Source organism: Protobothrops mucrosquamatus, unplaced genomic scaffold (genome assembly GCF_001527695.2).
Source record: "Protobothrops mucrosquamatus isolate PMUCROS unplaced genomic scaffold, P.Mucros_1.0 scaffold479, whole genome shotgun sequence".
Lineage (NCBI taxonomy): Eukaryota > Metazoa > Chordata > Lepidosauria > Squamata > Viperidae > Protobothrops > Protobothrops mucrosquamatus.
Genome location: NW_015386799.1, coordinates 199,534 through 210,652, shown reverse-complemented (window position 1 = coordinate 210,652; position 11,119 = coordinate 199,534). Strand labels below are relative to the sequence as shown.

At 41.5% G+C, this 11,119-nt stretch overlaps 1 protein-coding gene across 1 annotated transcript in view; it reads right to left on the bottom strand.

Annotated features, from left to right (window-relative positions):
• Positions 1-7,376: 7,376 nt before the first annotated feature.
• MYPN (myopalladin) overlaps positions 7,377-11,119 on the bottom strand; it is a 66,005-nt gene continuing 62,262 nt past the window's right edge. The window contains exons 19-20 of the mRNA XM_029284266.1: positions 10,050-10,183; positions 7,377-8,135 (exon numbers count right to left, since the gene is read on the bottom strand). Coding sequence (XP_029140099.1) covers positions 7,966-8,135; positions 10,050-10,183 — 304 coding nt within the window. The 3' untranslated portion in view covers positions 7,377-7,965. The remainder of the gene's footprint in view (positions 8,136-10,049; positions 10,184-11,119) is intronic.

The following is an 11,119-nucleotide window of genomic DNA, read 5'->3' as shown; positions in this document are numbered from 1 at the left end:
AAAAAAACACCAGACAAATTTGTTTCTCTAATGGCAATTGTTTATTTAAAACAGATTTACTTAAGCTGACTATATTTGGACTCTGAAGCTCAGAAGAGTTGCTTCTGTTAATACAAGGATGGGCTAGGCCAGGGGTCTTCAAACTTGGCCCTTTTATGATTTGTGGACTTCAACTCAAAGAATTCCTCAACCAGGCACACTGGCTGAGGAATTCTGGGAGTTGAAGTCCACAAGTCATAAAAGGGCCAAGTTTGAAGACCCCTGGGCTAGGCCATCATGAAATTCCAGGGCTACCGGTTACAGTGTGGAACAGAAAATCATCCCTGGAGTAGGAAATCACACAACACTTCTGTGCTATTGCCCCAAAACTTGTTTGTGGGCATCCATATTGTTGTGCTAGACTCAAGGAAATGCTTAAAAATCTACTATGAAATTACATCAGGAAACTGATTTAAGCTTTTTCTGCTTTGTACAAGATAAAAGAGTACCTTGGACAGAGCCAAGGTAACGCAGAGATAATTCCTCATATGTTGTTGGGAAAAAGGAAGGAGGAGATACTGATTTGCTGAGGACAGCAGCAGACAAGGTGGAAAGAGTACATGCTTTGGGGTTTTGGTGCAGCTCTTCTTCTTCATGGAGGCAATGATGAGACTTCCTTGCAGAATGTCTCCAAATTCAGATTCTGTAGCAAATCCAGGCATATGGTTTTGAGGACAGCAGGATTGCCTTCCGATCTGCACACGGAAACCATTTTGGGGGTGTGTGGGTCACCGTTATTAAAGGAGAACATAAATATTCCATGCTAGCTTCATCAGATGCAATCTGTAATCACCACTTGCAATCTAAAGACAAACTGGAAAAAGCCTTTGGCTCTATAATATTTTGGATATCAGATCCCCAGGGACACAGGCAAAGAGATATTTGTATAATGCCACTCTGAAGCATTTATTCAATGGATTAGGAAAAAAAACACATTTGCCGAACAGTTTGGCATTTTTCTTTATATGCATTTAAAATATACTTTAGAACGTACCATTCATTCCCCTCCCTCTTTCCATCATATATTACTAGGATTAAAAACCCATTTTAATGGAAAAATAACAACTTCATATTGGTAGAATATAAGGCCATTGAGTTGTGCAATTTGTACTTCATTTAACAGGTAGGAAGTTTCCTGCTATATTAATTCAGGTACTGCTTAAACTGGGTAGGTGAAGTCCTTTTTTTCCACAGAACAGTGTCTTGCTATGAATTTTACAACAGTTCCTTATATATATTACACTGTGCCTTTCTATGACACAAATCAAGAGTTTACAACAAAGCAGTGGTGGCTCAATTGATCTAATATTTTTTTTAAAAAAATTTTTTACATCAGAAATAAGAAGACAATGGTGTCCTCATTTTTATATTTGTGCTTTGCTGACTTATATGAGAAATATGAAGTTTCCAAGTGACTTCCCAGTGTTGTTTGTGGCGAATCCATTTTTCAAATTTTCACTAATAATTCCACAGAATATCCCCCTTGTTACATTTTTGAAGTTGTGCTTTCACAGAGATACTGCATGGTTTCACTGAAAAAGGATATCTAAAGTTCGGGGCTGGTATACTGTATATGACAGTGATGGCGAACCTTTTAGAGCCCGAGTACCCCAAAACTGGCCCCGCCCCCGCTCCATCCCCCTGCCCTGCCCCCACTCCGCCCCCCATCTCCCGCCTGCCTGCCCGCAGGGCCACTCACCACCTCCAGGGCCCGCAGATCGCCCAGGCAGCCCAGCAGCGCAATGGCGGTCATGCCCTCTGCCCGCACCCTGCAGCATCAGCTGTGCACAATGAGGTGTGAGGGCAGAGTCTTGTCTACGCTGCCTGACTGCCATGTCCTTGGCTGCGCTGCTCCGCATGGGTCATGCTCAGGGGCGAGTCTCCTTCAGGGTGGCTGCTGGAGAGGAGGGGGTCGTGGGGGAAGACGAGGCTGGGGCAACGGCATATGTGCCCACAGAGAGGGCTCCGAGTGCCGCCTCTGGCACCCATGCCATAGGTTCGCCACCACTGGTATATGAAATAATCTCAAAACACAAAAGCATTTTCTTTGCTTTGTAATATCCTCTTATGCAAAAAAAAAAATTGGGATTTTTTTTTGGATTCTCTAATTTTTTATTTGAATTTAGCAAGTTTAGAAAAGGAACCAGAATCCCAATAAATACATTAATACAGAGGTCCCCAACCTTTTGGGCACCAGGGACCGGTTTCATGGGGAGAGGTTTTTCCGCGGACTGGAGGAGGCATGGTTTTGTATGTTGCCCGCATCTCATGGATGGGGCTTTGCTTGTTTGTGCGGACTGGTTGCTGGCATGCCGTGACCCGGTACCGGTCCACAGACCGGGGTTGGGGACCCCTGCATTAATAGAAGAATATGTAGCAGCGTTTCCCAACCTTTACAACTTTAAGATGTGTGGGCTTCAATTCCTAGAATTCCTCAGCCAGTCATGCTGAATTCTGGGAATTGAAGCCCACCAGTCTTAAAGTTACCATGGTTGAGAAACAGTGCTTTGTAGAAGCTATTGAGCTCCATTCAATCCTGAATGCACTTTCATTCAAGCCATGTATTTCTTGTTCCCACCTCTTCTTTCTCCTTCATCCTGTTCCTTCATCCTCCACCTCCTTCAAGCAGATTGAATGGCTTATGAAAGAGATGATTTGATTATGACAGTGAATATTCTTCCAGGGATCAATACCCATTTATTCTAGCTTCCCTGATTTGGAAGCACACATCTACTCAGCATCCTTATTAAGTCAGCAAGGATTTTTTTTTTTAAAAAGTAGATTTATTTTGCTTCCATGACCTTTCTTTCCTTGTGGAAATTGGTAGGGATGGCTTTAGCTACATAAAATGAAAGGACCTGTTTCTAGTGCAAAGTTTAGGTTCTAGTTTATAAAATAAATAAAGAGAAATAAAACGGTCTTCTGCAAGAAGAAAACTCTGGCAATTCTGAAAGACATTGTCTTTCAGTAATATCAATAGCTTCAATGGCCTTTTTTCACATAAATCTACCTACTCAGTTGATTTGATATCAATTACACATATCAAGGAAGGGCTGCTTTCTATATTCCAAATAAACTGAATTAAAGTCCTGGCTAAATTCCACTGAGTCCAACACTGATCAATTTGCAAGGAATTGCAGAGTGAAGAGATTCAGGAGGATAAATTTATATGAATGTCTTGAAAGTTTTTTATTCTTAAAATTTTTGATTGGGAATATTAATGGTCTTGAATTTTTTATTGTGTTAAAGGATAATATTGTTTTAGACTGAAAGTATGAACTAAACAAAAATTTAATCTAAAAGACAAGTATTTGAGATTAAAGAAGAGATTAGATGATTAATGATATATAATTGTACTATTTTAAAGGATTTATACTTTTAAAGGAAGTTAAAGATTGTATTTAATGGGTTTAAGATATGATTAATAGTAATAAGACTAGTTGCTAATTTTCATTTTTTATTTCTGTAGAAATGGCTAAGTTTAATTTTTAGATATTTGGATTTGGGGAAGATGTATAATTATATTTTGATTATTTGAGCTAAAGTTTTTTTTTCTTTTCTTTTCTTTTATGTGTGCCTAATCCTGTAATTAGTTCTGGGAAGTTGGGGTGGGGGATGGGGGGTGGGGGAGGGAAGATGGGTAGATATACTAATGTATGTTTATAATTGTATTTGTATGGGGGGTTCAAAATTAATAAAACGTTTTTGAGAAAAAAAAATTGCAAGGAATTGCTGTTGTGTAAATGGCCTTTTCTTCTTCTTCTAAATATTGAGTCATTAAATTTGTGCTACAGGAGATACATATGTTTTCGCAAATGTATTTCAATACATGACAATTATATTTACCTAATCAGTGATATTCATTAATTTATATCTGAATTTTCAGGCATACTCAATTTTTCTCCTGGAACATTTTCCATATGAAATTAGACTTTTTTTTTTTTTTTACCAAATTTGGGGAAGTTACAATACTTCAGTGAAGCCCTCTGCTGCTGAGATATATTATTGTTGTCACATAATACCTTCTATTTTCTATGCCACCATATTTCTGTTTAAGCTACCTGGATACAAGAACAGCATTTCTTTATCACTTAAGGGATATCTTCCATCTTTCTTTATAGGAACTGTCTAAAGTGATCCTTGATTTACAAATCTGTTTGGAACAAAGTACTGTTCTCTTGATCAAAGTTTAGAAGAACCTTCTCATGTTCTGCTCATTTGGGAAACTTCAGTTGCTCTATAAGAACATTCAGAATTTTAATGAAATAGCCTGATCCAGTGATGGGATTCAGCCGGTTTGCACCGGTTCAGTAGAACCGGTAGTTAAATTTTTGCTGAGTTCAGAGAACCGGCTGAATGCACACTGCTTCTGGAAGTCCAGTCTAGGCCTAGCAGGCCTGGAGGAGGTCTCCCAGGCCTAGATTGGCTTGCCGGAAGTGCATGGATGCCACTTCTGGAAGTCTGTTCCAGGCCTCGGACGCCCAGGCCTGCATCCAGTAAGAGAACCGGTTGTTCAGATATTTCAGTCCCACCACTGGCCTGATCTCATGGCAATCACGCCAGAATCTAAATCTGTATTACTCAACCTTGGCAACTTGAAGATGTGTGGATGACAACTCCCAGAATTCCCCAGCCAGCAGGGGTTTCTCCGCCTGTTCTCTAGCCTTGGCATTCCCCAGCAATATTTCTTTCCTGGCCCGTCTACCATAATGTTCCTTTTATCTCATTGGCAGCCTGAAGTCAACCATAGCTATTAGAGTAGATTGCCGGTAATAGATTCCATTTTATTTTGATAGGCAGCTTCAGTGTGGCTGGGAATTCTGGGAGTTAAGAAAGTCACCCTTCTTAAAGTTGTCCATATGTGCAGAAATAAATACTGTGGGAAGAATCCAGAGAAATAAATATTTTGGGAAATATTAAAAAGGCAGAATATATTTCCCCAAAGGATCTTAAAAGCAGAAACTAACTCCCCCCCCCAAGTCTCTCTGCCCCAAACAGAAACCAGGTCTGCAGAAATGCAGAAGTGATAATCTTGTCAAAAAAATTGGAGCCAGGAAGCTGGGATTAGAAAGACAAAGATCCCTAGAATCAACAATCCCTCACACAAAAAAATCCAACAGTCATCAGCCACAGCCCCAGCCCCAGGGAAGCAGGATATGACCTTTGGGATATAATAGGATTAACCCACCACCATCAGAATACCAGAAAGGTACACTCAGACTCAGGTCAAAATTCATGTCACAGGAACAACTCCAAACAAAAGCCCAAGAAGGTATAAAAACCCACCACTCCCTACTACATGTGGTCAGCTTTCCCAGAGTCATCTTTCTGTCTGGCTCTCCTCTTCAATAAACTACAACCTTCTTTCTAAAGCAGTCTCCATTTTGTTTATTCCCAGCTTGGACTGGATTCTGATGAAGATTTTTCTTTCAAAAATTTGGCACCCACCTCTGATAACTAGGAAGAAATGACAGAAGTCACAGAAATATTATTCCCAGGGTCAACAGTTATCGGAAATCTCATACAGGTAGTCCTCGACCTATGACCATTCAAAATTATGATGGCACTGAAAAAAATTGTCCTATGACAGCCCGTGCACTTACGACCATCACAGTGTTCCTGTGGACATGCAATCAAAATTCAGGCACTTGGGAAACGGCTAGTATTTATGCCGGTTGCAGCATCTTGATATCGTGTAAGTGTCATTTGTGATCTTGCAAAGGGGCTTCCAACAAGCAAAGTCAATGGGGGAAGCTGTATTTGCTTAATGACCATGGTAATTCACTTAACAACCACAGCAAAAAGGGCATAAAATCAGGGGTGACGGATGTTCTGATCCCAAGTGTGGTCATTAGTTGATGACTACTAGAAATATTTTGATGAAATATTCTATCTTCATTGAAATTTATTTTTAAGGCACATACTGTACCTCTTATTTTTAAGGCACATACTGTACCTCTTTCTCCAATCCTGAATTCTCCAGCTACGTGGGGATGATAAGTTTCAGCATGCTGTAGCCCCAAATACATGGAAAACACTAGTGGGAAAAACTATTTAAAGCAGGCTTCCTCTTTCTGAATGTGTGGTGACTGTAACTTTCTAGAAAATCTCCTTTTCTGTCTGACTCAAACACTCCCAAAAAGAAAATAGGTTTGGCTATTGTGGGAAGGTTGGATTATAAAATGCCGCAATTAATGCCAGTGAATTCCTACTACTAATGCACAGTTCAAAATATTTTAATCCTGGATTTTAATTTGGTTATAGTTTTTAAAGGACTGAGACTTTGTGTAAATTATATAGCCAATAACTGCTAATTCACTGCTAATAATACCCAGTATTACAATGGTCTTTGGCAAATCCGATGGAAAAAAATTATTCTTTCACAGTGAAATTAGCATCAGATATCTGAGTTATAGCTTAAGCTATATGCTAATATGTATTTCAAACTTTAATGGGTCTTCATTTAGAATATATTGAATAAAAGCATATGCTAACAAAATCTCTTTGCTTTATGGCCTCTTTTAATTATTTGTTTTAAATATGGGAGCTCAATCAATATCCAACATGAATGAAGTTGCATTGATAAGTTTGGATTAGATGACAATTGCTTTTTGTTTAATTAGTGTCATCTACAGAATAATTTTATTTTCTGTACACCTACATCTGGATGCTCAACATCTGGAAAAATAGAGGTTAAGGAAGCAGGATTATTGCCAAGTAGGAAAAAAGGGGAAATGCAATAATCCAGACCCAACCATGTCTGCAAGAAGGGTATAATTTAAAGGGAAGGTCTTAATATCCTAACCCATTTTTGACAATAGGTACATGTATGTGTATAAGCAAGTTATGTAGGATTCTGAAGATAGGGAAAAAAATCCTATCTAAAGACCAAAGAAACAAAAACAACATGCAAGGCATTTTTGTTTTTGTTCAAACATTGATTTCTAAATATGGAAGAAGAAGAAGAAAGCATGCTTTAAAATGTATATACCATTGGGAGCTGTGGGATGGCTATAATATGGGCTTTGTGGTACATAAGCTTGTTTATAGCTAGTTGCAGTATGATCCTATACATAGCCCTCAGAAGTAAGTCTTTTATAGTTGAGTGGACTTACTTTAAGGTAAGCGTATGCTTGCAGCCTAACAACAGGGCACCTTAACACTAATATTAAGAGCCCTCTTTGGGTGCAAGATTCATGAGTATAGAGTCACACTTTTTAAAAATTCTATTATTTAGAAGCAGTTTCTATTTGAAATGCTATACATACTGTATCTAGTTTTGGGTTGGCTAATTGTTTCATTTGTATGAATCCTTAGCGAACTGAGCAGTCACAGTTTTTTTCCCCCCTGGCATTGGATCTGTGTTTTGTGACTACCAGCCATCCTTAAAACGCTGTATTCAAAATCAGGGACTTAGAGGTCTATGTAGGGGATCCAAAAAGTAAGATGGTGTCATGGTAGCGTGGTGGAAACCACCATCTTGACTGGAAACCACCATCTTGATTTTTCGAGCCTCTTTCCCCTTCCAGATGCCCCTGCATTTGGTTTCTCCAGCATCAGAATGATTACCACCACTGTAAATGTCCTTCTTGGTAACTTTCAGACAGCTATCCAAATCTTAACCAAGTGCCTGTTTGCTGCCTTAAAACCTTAGCAGGAAAATGGACACAGCTTTTTTACTTAACAGCTGAAAACTAGGTTGCTTTTCTTCATAACCGGTGGAACAAAAGTAACACAGCACAAAATTCGTTGCAGTATATTCTATACCACAACAACTCCATAGCATGATGCTGCACTGAATCTCAACATCTTTACTGCTTATCAGTTATATTAGCTGTAAACCTTAAATGTTTCAGCATGTCTCTTCCATTCCCTTTCGCGGTTCTAGTGTTTCTTTATTTTCAGGGAGAATTTGAACCTTTTCCCTCACAGTTCTTCACTTTCTACCACAGGCTGGGAGGGAGACAAAAAGCGTGCTGGATTCTCAAGAGTGGAGAAAGCAGAGAAAATGTCGAGTCCTTGTCCTGTAAGATTTGCATACCGGGTGCTGCTTGAACGAAACTTGATTGGCTGAGAGATCTGTTGATGCCATTGGGCTGAAGCAAAAAATAAAAATAATGGCATGAATGTAGGCTATGACTATTGGGGATCTCTTTTAGGTTATGTATAGCAGTGCTTTTCAACCTTTTCACAGATTCTACCACTTTGAGGACATGACAATATTTGAGTACCACCAGTGCTTAGCAAGGTGTCAAAAACTTGATGACCCCCCAAAAAAGGTGATGGTTCCTTTGCTGAATCACTTTCCCTTTGCACTGATGAACATTTGACGAATTTATCCATATTTATTAATATGCACCACTTACCTTGGTGGTCAGGTAGCTGGTCAGCCCTTCTTCCTCTCTCCCTCTCTTCTCTCTCTCTTTCACAGCCTCTACTCTACTCTTTCATTAATCCTTCTACTTGTCTCATAGAAGCCTGTCCTCTTCTCCCTCCCTCTTTCTCCATCCCCTTCTCTTTCCCTGTCGTCTTTTTCTCTCTCCATGTCCTGTCAAAACAGCCTCCTTTTTTATCCTCTTCTCTCGTCCCCTTCCTTCTCCTTTTCTCTTCCAGGTCCGCCACTCTCTGGGGTTCAGGGAGAGCTCCAGCATCGATCGCTACCTCAGTCTCACTTCCCCATGTAGTCACCCACTCCCCGGCTGGCCATTGCAAACAGCGCTGATCAGCTGGAGCTGCGCGCCAATCCTGGGGCCTCTGCCGAGCCCCCGCAGCCCTTCAGCTCCAGCGGACTCTCTCACCCCAAGGCATGTCTGCTGCTCTTGGTGATAGCAGACGCTGCTGGAAGTGCCAATCAGCTGGAGCTGAGCGTGCCGATCCTGGGCCCTCAGCAGAGCCCCAGCAACACTGCAGCTCCAGCTGACTCTCCGCCCGAAGACTGTGTGCAGCTTCCTGCCACCCCCAAGACTGCGGGAAGTGCCAATCAGCTGGAGCAACACGCACCGATCGTGGCCCCCCAGCAGAGCCCCAGAAACACCGCAGCTCCAGCTGACTCTCCCCCAGGTCTTTCTGGTGCTGCCGCCACTTCAGCTCATTCCCCCTGCTATACTTGTCTTGGTCGCGTACCACCTGCCAGGTGCTGAAGTACCACCAATAGTATGAGTACCACTGGTTGAAAAGCCCTGATGTATAAAGGTTGTAAAAAGAGATATCCCTAGTTTGAAAGTGAAAAGCCTAAGGCAGATTACAGAACGGTGTGCTAAATGCCCTTGAAGTTGCTCCAAAAACTTTAGGCAGCTAGGATAATGTGAAAATTCCAAATACTATTTTAATATATTACTATCATCCACTACTGCCCTAAATGCTTTTGAGCCTAAAGATCTATTTCAACATCTCTCTTGGCATGCACTAGCTGGCCCGTTGAAATCTAAGGAGGGCTGAGTCCTCAGGGCTATTATCTAAGCAGGATTCTTCCCATTGATGGTTCTTATAGCGTGGAGCATCCTTGCCTTCAATGATGCATCTTCTCTGTTCAATTTCATAAACTCTTAAAGAACACATCTTCATCTAGAATAACTTTGCTCCTGACTGCTACAAAGAATCTCACTGTATGTCATTAAATTTTTAATGGTTTTGTTGTCGTATTTCATGTTTCAGGAACCAAGGAAGAATTTCCTGACAGTGAGAACAATTAATCAATAGCACAGCTTGCCTCACAGAGCTGCGGGTGATCCATTGCTAGAGATTTTCAAGAAAAGATTGGACAGCCATTTGTCCAGGATGGTATAAGGATTTCTGCCTTGCGCAGGGGGTTGGACTAGAAGAGCTCCAAGTTCTCTTCCAGCCCTATGATTTTATGGTGCTATCATAAATGATGAGCAGTAAGCAAAAAGTAGTAATCACACAAACGTGTCATAATGGGAAAGTAGGAGAGATAACAAATACAGAATTAAGACTGATCACGTATCTACCATACATTTTGTTCATTTATTCCTAAAGTTTGGGCTACTTACCATATATGTCAAGTCTAGCAGTGCAAGAGACAATGCCGACTTCATTTTTGGCAGACAAAGTGTACCAACCAGCATCTACTTTCTTGGCAGGCTGAATCAAAAGGCAAACATATCCTGTAGCATCTTGGTGCATACTAAGATGAAATAAAATCATTTCAGTGTCATTTGTGACATACTGGAGGATTTTAGTGAAATCGTTTAAGAAAACAACAGAAACATGGTATTTATACTCTCTCCCTCTCCCTCCCTCCCTCCCTCCTCCCTCTCCCCTCTTCTCCCTTTCAACATTTGTGTGTGTGTGTGGGTATGTGTGTGCATTTATGTAGAGAAGGACTTGCTTAGTGACCAATCACCTTGGAATTCTGCATTGGAAGATCTCAAAGACTGTTGAACTATTTGACCAAATTCTCTTGTTTCAAACAAGTTTGCTTATTGTGTGCAGTCAGTAATAGTAATTTTGCATACTTGATTTTTATCCTCCTATAATGTGTCTCCAGTAGGACTTTATAGTTGATCCCTAGTAATACATAAAAGTTCTACCTGCTCTTGGGGATTCTACATTTCAGCAGAGGTTTTTTCCCCTAGATCAGTGGCGGCGAGCCTATGGCACACGTGCCAGAGGCGGCACTCAGAGCACTCTCTGTGGGCACATGTGCCATTGCCCCAGCCCCGCCTCCCCACATGGCCCCCTCCTCACCAGCAGCCCCCCCTGGAGGAGAGTCACCCTCAAGCATGGCCCGCACAGAGCAGCATAGCCAATGACATGGCAGCTGGGCAGCGGGGACAAGACTCCGCTCTCACGCCCTGTCACGCGCAATTGATGCTGTGGGGCACGGGCGGAGGGTGTGGCCACCATGGCGCTGTTGGACCACCTGGGCAATCTGTGGCAGGCCATGAAGGCAGTGAGTGGCCCTGCAGGTGGGCTGGGTGGGGACAAAGCAGGGGTGGGGCGGGGCAGGAGTAGAGCAGGGGTGGGCTGGAGGGGCAGGGGCGGTTTTTGGGCACTCGGTCTCTAAAAGGTTCGCCATCACTGCCCTAGATAAACAATATTTATTACCATATACAGTACA